Genomic DNA, 12701 nt, shown 5'->3' with positions numbered 1-12701 from the left:
AAATTATCCTCCAAACAACTTTAAAACAACTCTTCAAAATGAATTCTGGAGCAGCTGAACCAACAAAAGTTCAAGGTGAGACAATTTCCCAGCCCAAGCCAATTTAGGGCTAGGAAAATGAGGAAACAACAACAACCAAAAAAAGACACACCTGACCATAAAAAGTTACTATGGTGACAGGGAAGATTGAAACACAAACTCAGAAGAACACAAGGAAATCAAAGCAACTGCATGCTAAACCTCAAAGAAAAAATACGAATAAGTTTCAAGACCAAAAACAATTTCTGAAAGAGCTTTAAAAGGATTTTAAAAATCAAATAAGAGAGGTAGAGGGAAAATTGGGAATAGAAATGTGAGTGACACAAGAAAATTGGAGGGGGGAGTAAATAGCTTTGCAAAGGATGCAAAAAAATTTACTAAAGAAAATAACACTTTAAAAAGCAGCTAGGTGACACAGTGGATAGAGCTCGAGCCTTGGAGTCAGGAGGATCTAAGTTCAAATCTGGCTTCAGGTCAAATACTTGACACTTACTAGCTGTGCGACGCTGGGAAAGTTACTTAACCCCAATTGCCTCACCAAAAAGGAAGAAGAAGAAGAACAAGAAGAAAAAGAAGAACAAGAAGAACAACAAGAAGAAGGAAATAGCACTTTAAAAAACAGATTAAGCCAAATGGTAAAAGAGGCACAAAAAATCTATTGAAGAGAAGAATCCTTAAAATGCACAATTGACCAAATGGAAAATGATGAATAAAAATTCCCTGAAAAGAAGAACTCCTTAACAAGTAGAATTGGCCAAAGGAAAAAGGACGTACAAAAATTTACTGAAGAAAATAATTCCTTAAAAATTAGAATTGAGCAAGTAGAAGCTAATGATTCAATGAGAGATCAGGAAAAAAATCAAATCAAATCAAAAGAAGAAAAAAATTAGAAGAAAATTCAAATTGGAATAAAAAATGAGGCAAGGAAATTATTATCTCTCTTGGCAGATAATACATTGGTATACTTGAGAATCCTACAGAATCAACTAAACAACTAGTTAAAATAATCAACAACTCAAGTAAAGTTGCAGGATATAAAATAAATCTACATAAATCATCAGCATTTCTATATATTACCAATAAAGTTAAACAGCAAGAGATAGAAAGTGAAATTCCATTGAAAATAATTGTAGACAGTATAAAATCTTTGGGAGTCTACCTGCCAAAACAGATCCTGAAATGACATGAACACAATTACAAAACACTTTCACACAAATAAAGTAAGATTTAAAAGAATAGGGGAAATATTATTTGTTCGTGGGGAGGCAGAGGCAATAAAATAAAAATTACAATTCTATCTAAATTAATTTACTTATTCAGAGTCATACCAATCAAGGAATCAAAAATTATTTTATATAGGTAGAAAAATAATAAGAAAAATAATACCAAAATTCCTCTGGAAGAACAAAAGCTCAAGAATACCAAGGGAATTGATGAAAAAAAATGTGAAGGAAGATGGCCTAGCCATACCACATCTCAAACTGTATTACAAAGTGGAATCATCAAAAAGAATGGTGTTTCAGTGGAGTAGATTAGGTACAAAATACACAGTAGCACATCACCATAGTAATCTGGTATACCATAAACCCAAAGATCCAAGCTTTTGAGATGAGAAAACACTATTTGACAAAAAACTACAAAGAAAACTAGAAAGAAGTTTGGCAGAAATTGGGTATAGATGAATATCTCACACTGTATGCAGAGACAAGGTCTCTGGGTATGGGTACATGATTTAGACATAAAAAGTGATATCATAAGCATAGTTTACCTGTCAGATCAAGAGATAAGAGAGGATCTATGATCAAACATGAAAGAGAGAAATTTGGGATGTCAAATGGATTGTTCTGATATTAAATTTTAAAAGTTTTGCACAAACAAAATCAATGCAGCCAAGACTAGAAGGAAAGCAGAAAACTAGCGGTAAATTTAAAGGCCTAATTTCTCAAATATATATAAAAGTGAGTCAAATTTAAAGAATAAAAGTCATTCCCCAATTTATAAATGTTCAATGACATAAACAGGCAGGTTTCAGAGGAAGAAATCAAAGTACTTTATAGTCACATGAAAATCACTCTCAACTAGAGCAATGCAAATTAAGCCATCTCTGAGGTACTACCTCACATATATGAGATTGGCTAATATGACAAAAAAGAAAAATGGCAAATGTTGAAGAGGACTGGGAAAACTGGGACACTAATGTACTATTGATGGAATTGAGAACTGGTCTGAACATTCTGGAGAGCAATTTGGAACTACGGCCAAGGGACGTTCAAACTATGCATATTTTTTGATCCAGCAATACCACTACTGAATCTGTACATCAAAGAGTTCAAAGAAAAAGGACCTATATGTATAAAATATTTCCAACAGCTCTTTTTATGGTAGCAAAGAATTGGAAATTGAAAGGAAGCTCATCAATTGGGGAATGGTTGAACAAGTTGCAGTATACGATCATGATGGCATATACTGTGCTCTAACATATAGGGAGCAGGATGATCTCAAAAAATGAGGAGACACATGAACTGATGCAAAGTGAAGTGAGCAGAACCAGGAGAATATTGTACACAGTAAGAACAATAGGGTATGTAACTAATTATGAATGACTTAGCTGTTCTCAGCAATATAACAATCTAAGACAATTCAGGAAGACTTAAAATGAAAAATGCTATCGACCTCCACAGAAAGAACTGATTGAATCTGAGTGCATATATAATATATTTGTTTTAAAACTTTATTTGTCTTGTTGGGTTTTTGGGGGAGGAGAAGAGGAGGTTTGTGTTTTTTTTCATAATGTAACTAATAAGGTAATATGTTTTCCAGACTGTATATGTATAACCTATATCAAATTGCTTGCATTCTCAATGAGGGCAAATAAAAGGAAGGGAAGTGAAAATTTAGAAACAAAAAATTTAATAAAAATGTTAAAAATTTTTATCTGCAATTGTTAAAAAATAAAAGATTATTAAAAAATTAGGAAGTTGATAATTCCACTGGATTCTGCTTAATAAGACCAGATGTGGAATATTAACTTCACTCTTGATCTCCTTATTTTAAGAAAATATAGAAAATCTGGAGATCATCCAAAGGAGGATAATCAGGTTGGTCACCAGTCAACAAAGATTTTAAGAGTTTACTATATGCCAGCTCTATGCTATAACTTGGAAAGCAAAGAAAAGTAAAAGAAAAAAGTCCCTGCCTTTTAAGAGGTCACTTTGTATTGGGAGAGACACCATGTAAATAACTAAGTGGATACAAATTATGGACAGAGTAGAAGAATGTAATCTTAGAGAGGAAGCTACCATTAGCTAGAGAGGAAACACTTACAGCAGAAAGTGGAATGTGAACTATCTTTAGGAAAATCAGAGAATCTAAGAGGCAGGGGTGGGCAAGAAAAACATTTCAGGAATGTGAGACAGCCAGTGTAAAGACATAGAAGATGGAGTGTCATATGTGGGAAATAGCAAACAATCCAGTGCAGCTAGATTTTACACTGCATGGATGGGAGTAAGGTGTAAGACTGAAAATGTAGGAAGGAGAAAGACTGTGGAGATTTTGTTAAATGATTCTTTATTGGTATCTTTTGTTTAAATATAACCTAAACTTCTTCTAGTATCTCTCCCTCCTCATCCCTCACAAGAGGTATTTCAAAGAAAAAAGAATATGTTTTATGGGTGTATTATGCCACAAAGGTGGTCAGTGATAAAAAGAAATTCCCTTCATAGACCAAAGTATTTACAGCACCACTTTTGTGGTAACAAAGAGAAAAAGCTAAACAAATTTTCTCATATGAACATAATGAAATATTGCTGTGCAGTAAAAAATTTAAAAAAATGTGAATAAGATAGAAACATAGACATTATTTACACGATCTGATACAGGGATGATAGCAGAGCCAAGAAAACAACACACACAATGAGTTTTGTTACTGTTCAGTCATTTCAATCATGTTTGATTCTTCATGAACCCACTTGGGTTTTTCTTGGAAAAGATACCAGAATGGTTTATCATTTCTTTCTCCAGCTCATTTTATTTCTTTTGGATGAAATTGGGGTTAAGTGACTTGCCCAGAGTCACACAGCTAGTAAATGTTATGTGTCTGAGGTCGAATTTGAACTCAGGTCTTTCTGACTACAGGGCCAGTGCTCTACCTGCTGTGCCACCTAGCTGCCCCATTTGCAAAGAGTTTTTTTAAGGCAATTGGGGTTAAGTGACTTGCCAGGTCACACAGCAAGTAAGTGTCAAGTGTGTGGTGTGAGGCCAGATTTGAACTGAGGTACTCCTGACTTCAGGGTCAGTGCTCTATCCACTGCACCACCTAGTTGTCCCCATCTCCAGCTCATTTTACACATGAGAAACTGAGGCAAACTGGGTTAAGTGACTTGCCTTTCCAAAACCCATTAATTGGTATCACTTCATCATAATCATTATATCAATAGACTATTAGATCCTTGAAGGAAAGGAATGTTTCACTTGTATAGTTGCATCCTTGAAACCGAAAGTAATGCTAGAGACTTAATATGTACTTGATAAGTACATGTTGTGAGTTGAATTCATTGAAAAAGATGTTCTCTATTCATCAGTTTCCTCAGTGCCCCTTTTACTTCATTGTTCCTTAGACTGTAGATCAGGGGGTTCAACATGGGGATCATTACACTGTAGAAAACAGACACCACTTTATTCTCATCAGTTGAGTAGCTGGATTTAGGCATCATATAAATGAATGTAAGGGTCCCATAGAACAGAGAGACTGCTGTGAGGTGGGAGGTGCAAGTTGAGAAAGCTTTGGATCTTCCCTCAATGGAGCTTATTTTTAAGACAGAAAAGAGGATGTATACATAAGAGATTAGGATAATTAGCACTGTGATCATAAGTACTGACCCAGCAGAGGCAGCAGGAAGAACTTCAGCAAGATCATCTTGGTAGTTAGAAAGTTTCAGAAGTGGTGAATAATCACAGAAAAAGTGATTGATCTCATTGGATCCACAGAAGGACAGAATCAATAAGAAACCAGTAGAGATCCAAGAATTAACACAACCACCCAGATAGGATATGATGAGTAACATAGTGCAGGCCCTGGTAGACATGTGGGTGGAGTAGAGTAAGGGGCTACAGATGGCCACATACCGATCATAGGCCATCACAGCCAGCAGGAAGCACTCAGCTGTCCCAAAGGTGGCAACAAAACAAAACTGGGCCACACAGCCACCCAGAGGGATCGAGGTCTTGTCCACAAGGAAGTTAATGAGCATGAGAGGTGTGACAGATGAGGAATAACCAATATCCACAAAAGCCAAGTGGCTCAGGAAGAGGTACATTGGAGTGTGAAGCTGGGAGCTATTTCTAATCAATATTATTATGCTAAGGTTACCTATTAAGGTGACAGCATAGACACCCAGAAATATCACAAAGAGGATGACACGAAGGGTTGGATCATCTGTTAACCCCAAAATAATGAATTCAGTCACAGCAGTACAGTTATTGCCAGACATCTGTCCTAGAAAGAGTGCCTGTTAGACAGAAGAAAAGGAGAATAAAGTAGAATATTAAATTTAGAATAAGGATTAAGATTTGGATATATCTATTGATGTATTGAGGAAACATTAATTGACCGCCTCCTACATATCCACCCTACTATCTTATTCCCAAACTTTGCTGCTATACACCATGGTATTGGGCCCATTAACAAAGCAGTGATGAATAAATTGGTCTCCTCCAAAATTTTCCCTGATAACCAACATTACTCTATGATTTACCAATTTGACATTTTGAAAGCATAAAAAAGCCTGTAAAAGTAAAAAGAATAATTTGATTCCCACCATAGGATCCTTTCTTAAATATATGCAGAAACTACATCCAAACACATGATTACTCTTTTGCTGAGTACCCACAATTGTTAATCTTTTCCAAAGAAAAAGAGTCTGCTTTATGATTCCAAACCTCTCAAAAGACCACTGTGCAGAACTGAAGATGTTATTCACTTCATGCTTGTTGACTATGGTTAAAGTCCTGGTTTCCACGATGACTCTTGTGCTATAAAATCACAAGGAATGAGTAATCTAAGTCATCTTTTGTTATTTTGCTCATAGAACTTGGTATTACTACAAAGGGCTATCATTAGGTAAGATATTGTGAGCCTGAAAAAATGTGGAAATTTTACCATGGGAACCTCTGATCTTTCTCATTTTATCCCCAATCTCAAACCTGAAATCACATATCTCTATAATTTCTTATTTCTGTTTAGGGCCTCACCAGTCTTTTAGGTGCCCTGGTTTGTAATCCTGAAATTAATCTATACTCTTCTATCTTCCCTTACCCAACCAGTCAATTGCCAAATCTTTCCACTTCTACATTCACAACATATATCACATCTACTCTTATGTCCACTCACACAGCCACCTCCCTAATTCAGGATTGCATCATCTCTCACTTGAACTACTGCAAAAGACTCTTAATTAAAAGTTAAGTTTCTATGCCCTCTAAACTATTTTCTAAAAACCTACAAAAATGATCTCCCTAAGGCACATGGCTGATCATATCACTTGCTTACTCAATCCTTAAACAAATATCTTACTGACTTGAGGACAAAATAATAATTCCTAAGCTTAATATTTATACTCCTCTGCCATGTTAATCCAGTCTTGCTCTTCAGATTTACTTCACTTTACTCTCAGACATGTCTGTATTTCAGCCCAATTGACCTACTGTCTGCACCCCAGACCCAAAATCCTCCCCGCATCTCTGTCCCACTGCTCAGGTCATCCTCCATGCTCCAAATGCCCTAGCTCATCTCCGCTTCTTAGAATCTCAAGCTTCCTTTGTGTCTCAGCTAGTGAGTCTCCACTTACAGGAAGCCTAGCTTCTAAAACTCAATCCTGCCATAATTTATCTTGTATTTACTTGTCTCTGTAAATATTTCATCCCTTCTCTCCCATAGAATGTAAACTCCCTGACATTAAGGTCTATTTTGCATTTTACTCTTTTTATCCTCAATAGTTATATAAGCAAGGACGGCATAGTGTGCACATCAAAATATTAGTTGAATGGAAGGCAACAATGAACTTTTAAAAACCTGAAGCCTCATTCATACTGGCATCATAATCAAAATAATCAAATAACAGGAATGTTAATGACTCAATTTGACAATTTAAATTCCATAAATTGTTTCCACACACACAATTTTTAGAATATATTGTTCTGCTAATTTTACAGATGAGGTAACTAAGGATCACAGAGGTGCAGTAATGTAGTCACAATCACAGTCAGAGCAAGTAAGACTCAACTGCAGGACTCAAACCCAGTTGTCCTGACTTCAAGTCCATTTCTCTTTCCATTACATCAACCAACAAATATATCGGTGAAATTCCTCACCCAAAGTTGCAATTTGAGATGTAAGGGAAAAGTAACAAATAAAACAAATGTACTTATTTATACAAAAAGATTTTTACTTAAGTTTTCCTTACCTAACCATGTTTGTTCATGTACTTACTGATTATAGTGATGTTTCAGGGTATATGCTATCACCTATGAGAGATCAGAATTTTATTCGCTAACATGCTGTAATAATGACCAACACATATACCTCACCTCTAAATCTTTAACATCATATGGCCCTGTAAGAGACCATAAACAACAAGAACAAAATCAGGAATGAATCTCGCTCATTATGGGAGAAACAGAGAGAGAGAGAGAGAGAGAGAGAGAGAGAGAGAGAGAGAGATGCATTAAAGCCCTATATAAAACTGAAATCGATACAATGTTTGGCATGTCAAGAGGAATAGATAAGCTTCCCTGAAAGGAGCTACAAATCAATAATCAGATCTAAGAATTTTTATACTAAAACCAAGAACAGCAATGGTACCCATTAATGCAACTGGATGATTGCGTTAGGCTCCAGTTATTACCTATGCATTTCAGCACCATATTTATGTTGGGTTTCATAACATTTGCGAGATAATCCCTTGAGTACCTTAGCACCAAATGTAGCCACCATCATTAAAATGCCTTTTGAAATCCATTGGGATAGAGAAAATTATAAACACATCAATGAGTTATGCGAGAAGTTCTCTAAATTCTCGGCAGGCTTCATTAATTTTTGTTTATCTGTGTTTGTCCAGGATTTTTAAAAAGTAAAAAAAAAAAAAAGATTGAATAGCACCATAGCCAAACTAGTATGATCTGTCATGGAAGCTCTCAAAAATTGTCCTGGGATCAACATGTGGTGATTGTGGTTGTGACAATGCTCACTAACTATGAAACTTCATCCTCATCACGTCACCAAATTCATTTTGGTGAGGCCATAACACATACTGATTACACATATACAAAACTGAAGTTGAAAAATCAACTATTAAACTCAGTTTTGCAGAAACCACAGATCCTAGAACAAAGGTGGTATTCTTGGTGAGGACAATTATCAATATGTAAAGGCAATATTGACAAGCTTTTCAAGGTTCCTAATAAAATTTCGCTGCAATATAAGAGCATTTATATGACACAGATTCTTCCATAGGACAGTTGATATATGCTATGAGTCAGCTGAGAGCCAGAAAGTCCCATAATGCTCTATATATCTTGCTTGGTTATAAATTCCTCCCTTATCCGTATATCTGAAAAGAAATCTATTCAATGCATCACTTCATTTGCTCATGATATCACCATTTATGTCTAAATCGTATACCCATTTTGAACAACTACTTTTCCAAACTACTTTTCACTTTTTTTTTTGCCAAACTGCTTTTCACTTTTGGAATGGTTTACTGGTATAATCTCTGGGTAAGGGAAGATTTATGACAAAATGGAAGAGAGAGCACAATGCATGTAAAATGGATAGTTCTGATTACATTAAATTAAAAGATTTTTATGCAGACAAAACCAATGCAGCCAAGATTAGAAGGACAGCAGAAAACTAAGGTGGGGGAAGGAATTTTTACAGCTAGCATCTCTGATAAAGGTCTCATTTCTCAAATATATAGACAACTGAGACAAATTTATAAGAATGCAATTCCTTACTCAATTGATGCATCTTCAAAGGATATGAGCAGGAAGTTTTCAGAAGAAGAAATCAAAGCTATCTATCATCATATGAAAATCACTTGATTAGAGAAAATCAAATAAAAACAACACTGATGAATAAAAACCTCACAACTATCAGATTGGCACATATGGCAGAAAAGGAAAATGATAAATGTTGGAGGGTATGTGGAAAAATTGGACAATAAAGCACTGTTGGAGGAGCTGTGAATTGATCCAACCACTCTAGATAGCAATTTGGCACTATGGCCAAGAGGCTTTCTTACTGTGCATGACCCAGATACCCAACTACCAAGTCTGTACCCCAAAGAGATCAAGGAAAAAGGACAATTACAAAATATGTACAAAAATATTTACAACAGTTTTTTATGATGGAAAAAATGGGAAATTGAAGGGAAGCCCATCAGTTAGGGAATGGCTGAACAACTTACGGTATATGATGTTATGGAATGCTATTGTACTCTAAGAAATGAGGAGCAGAATGGTCTCAAAAAATGTGGAAAGACATACGTGAACTTATGCTGAGTGAAGTAAGCAGAACCAGGAGAACATTGTACACAGTAAGAAAAATAATGTATGATGATGAACTGTGAATAACTTAGCTATTCTAAGACAATTCAGAAAGGCCTATGATGAAAAAAAAAAACTATCCACCTATTGAGAAAGAACTTATAGAGTCTGAGTGCAGATCAAAACATACTTTTTTTGACTTTATTTTTCTTGGAGGCTTTTTTGTAAGTGGGTCTGTATTTTCTTTTACAGTATGACTCATATGGCAATGTTTTGCATGACTATACATGTATAACCTTTATCAAATTGCTTGCATTCTCAATGAGGGCAAAAAGGGAGGGAGAGAATTTGGGAATCAAAATTTTAAAAAAGGAAAGTTTAAAAAATTTTAGCTGCAATTGGAAAAAATAAAAGTTTATTTTTAAAAATTAGGAAGTTAATAATTCCATTGGATTTTGCCTTAATAATACCAGATATGGAGTACTATTTTCAGTCCTGACCTCCTCATTTTAAGAAAATACTGAAAATCTGGAGAATATCCAAAGGAGGATAACCAAGTTGATCACCAGTCAATAAGGATTGTAAGGGCTTACTATAAGATAGGCTGTATGCTATAACTTGGCATACAATGAAAAGCAAAGTCTCTGCCTTCTAAGAGGTCACATTGTTTTGGGAGAGACACCATGTAAATTACCAGGTCCATAAAAATTATGGACAGAGATGAGTGGTAATCTTGAAGAGGAAGCTACCATCAATTAGAGAGGAAACACTTCTTGAAGAAAGTGAAATGTGAGTCTTCAGGAAAACCAGGGAAAATAAGTGGCAGAGGTGGGCAAGCAAAACATTTCAGTCACATGAGACAGTCAATGTAAAGGCACAGTGTAAAGACACATGTATGGGAAAAGGCAAACAGTCCAGTGCAGCTAGACTTCACACTGCATGGATGGGAATAAGTGTAAGACTGAAAAAGTAGGAAGGAGCAAGATTTTTATTTTTTAATGATTCTTTATTGGTATCTTTTCTTTGAACATAACCTAAATTTCTGCTAGTATCTCTCCCTCCTCACCCCTCACAAACAGCTGTCTCAAAGGAAAAAGAATACATTTTATAGGTGTATTGGGCCACAAAGGTGGTCATTGACAAAAGGAAATTCCTTATATTCACCAAAATATTTATAACACCACTTTAGGGGTAACAAAGAACTGGAAACAAAGCAGATACCCCATGACTGAGAAAAGGATAAATAAATTGTGTCATAGGAACATAATGAACATTGCCATGCTTTAAAAAAAACAAATGTAATACAGAAACAAAGAAAATATTTTCATGATCTGATACAGTGTGATGATTCTCATAGCCAAGAAAACAACACACATACAATGAATTTTGTTATTGTTCATTCATTCCACTCACGTCTCACTCTTCATCAGCCCATTTGGGGTTTTCTTTGGAAAGATATTGAAGTGATTTGCCATTACCTTCTCCAGCTCATTTTACAGGTGAGCAAAATCAGGCAAATGGGGTTAAGTGACTTGCCCAGGGTCACACAGCTAATGAGTGTCTGAGGCCAAGTTTGAACTCAGGAAGATGAGTCTTCTTTATTCCATGCTGAGTACTCTATCCATTGTACCACAAGCTTCCCACACAATGAATAAATATAACAATGTAAAAAAAAGAACAACCACAACACATAAATAGAAAATGAGTCTTATAGGAGTTCAAAAAAATCAATCACAGACCCACAGAAGAGTTATGAGAAGACATCTCTTCTGACTTTTTGCAGAGGTGGGAGGAACATGTTTGTGGAACATTGTCTTCATTTTCATATCTATGCAATCAACATTTAAATCCCCAAATTTAACTTATCAAAATGAAATTTTTTTCTTGTGGAATCATTTCAGTTGTTTGACTGTTCATGACCATATTTGGGGTTTTCTTAGAAAAGATACTGGAGTAGTTTTCCATTTTCTTCTCCATCTCACTTTACAGATGAAGAACAGAGACAAACAGTGTTAAGTGACTTGCTTTTCCAAAACTCATTTATTCTTATCACTTAATCATAACCATGATAGCAATGGCATATTGGATCCTTAAAGGAAGAGAGCATTTCATTTTTGTAATTGCATCTCCAAAACCAAACAATATACTACATACTTATTAAATACTTGTGTTATGGAGTTGAATCATGAAAAAGGATGTTTCCTATTCATCAGTTTCCTCAGTGCCTCTTTTACTTCATTGTTCCTTAGACTGTAGATCAGGGGGTTCAACATGGGAATCATTGTAGTGTAGAAAACAGACACTACTTTATTCTCATCTGTTGAGTAGCTGGACTTAGGCATCACATAAATGAATGTAGTGGTCCCATAGAACAGGGTGACTGCTGTGAGGTGGGAAGTGCAAGTTGAAAGAGCTTTGGATCTCCCATCTATGGAGCTTATTTTTAGGACAGAGAAGAGAATGTATACATAAGAGATTAGGACAATTAACATTGTGATCATAATGATTGACCCAGCAGAGGCAGCAGGAAGAATTTTAGCAAGATCATTTTGGGAGTAAGAAAGTTTCAGAAGGGGTGAATAATCACAGAAAAAATGATTGATTTTGTTGGGTCCACAGAAGGACAAATTCAATAAGAGACCAGTGAAAATCCAAGAATTAACACAACCACCCAGGTATGATGTGATGAGTAACAGAGTGCAGAGCCTAGGAGACATGTTGGTGGAGTAGAGTAGGGGGTTACAGATGGCCATATACCGATCATAGGCCATCAAAGCCAGCAGGAGACACTCAGTGGCCCCAAAAATGGCTGCAAAACAAAATTGGGCCACACAGTCCCCTCGAGGGATTGTGGTCTCACCTGTAAGGAAGTTGATGAGCATGAGAGGTGTGACAGATGAGGAAAATCCAATATCCACAAAAGCCAAGTGACTGAGAAAGAGGTACATTGGAGTATGAAGCTGGGAGCTGTTTCTGATCAATATGATTATACTAAGGTTACCAACTAAGGTGACAGCATAGACGCCCAGAAATATCACAAAGAGGATGACACAAAGGGTTTGGTCATCTGTTAATCCCAAAAGAATGAATTCAGTCACAGCAGTGCAGTTGTCAGACATATG

General features: G+C 35.9%; 2 protein-coding genes across 2 annotated transcripts; both read right to left on the bottom strand.

Moving 5' to 3' along the window:
* Positions 1 to 4589: 4589 nt before the first annotated feature.
* Positions 4590 to 5528, bottom strand: LOC114034053 (olfactory receptor 480-like). The gene has a single exon (XM_027849668.1). The coding sequence runs from the start codon at positions 5526 to 5528 to the stop codon at positions 4590 to 4592; it is 939 nt and encodes a 312-aa protein (XP_027705469.1).
* A 6234-nt stretch (positions 5529 to 11762) lies between these two features.
* On the bottom strand, positions 11763 to 12698 carry LOC114034064 (olfactory receptor 480-like). Its single transcript, XM_027849680.1, has one exon. It carries the CDS (start codon positions 12696 to 12698, stop codon positions 11763 to 11765), a length of 936 nt encoding a protein of 311 aa, XP_027705481.1.
* Positions 12699 to 12701: the final 3 nt, after the last annotated feature.

This window comes from Vombatus ursinus, unplaced genomic scaffold (assembly GCF_900497805.2).
Source record: "Vombatus ursinus unplaced genomic scaffold, bare-nosed wombat genome assembly UNPS02007855.1, whole genome shotgun sequence".
Classification (NCBI taxonomy): Eukaryota; Metazoa; Chordata; class Mammalia; order Diprotodontia; family Vombatidae; genus Vombatus; species Vombatus ursinus.
The sequence above is the reverse complement of the archived record's forward strand: the minus strand, read 5'-3'. Positions and strand labels throughout refer to the sequence as shown.

Bases quoted from the DNA above. Each gene is read 5' to 3' on its own strand.
- LOC114034064 (XM_027849680.1), bottom strand. From the start codon at position 12,698: ATGTCTGACAACTGCACTGCTGTGACTGAATTCATTCTTTTGGGATTA.
- LOC114034053 (XM_027849668.1), bottom strand. From the start codon at position 5,528: ATGTCTGGCAATAACTGTACTGCTGTGACTGAATTCATTATTTTGGGG.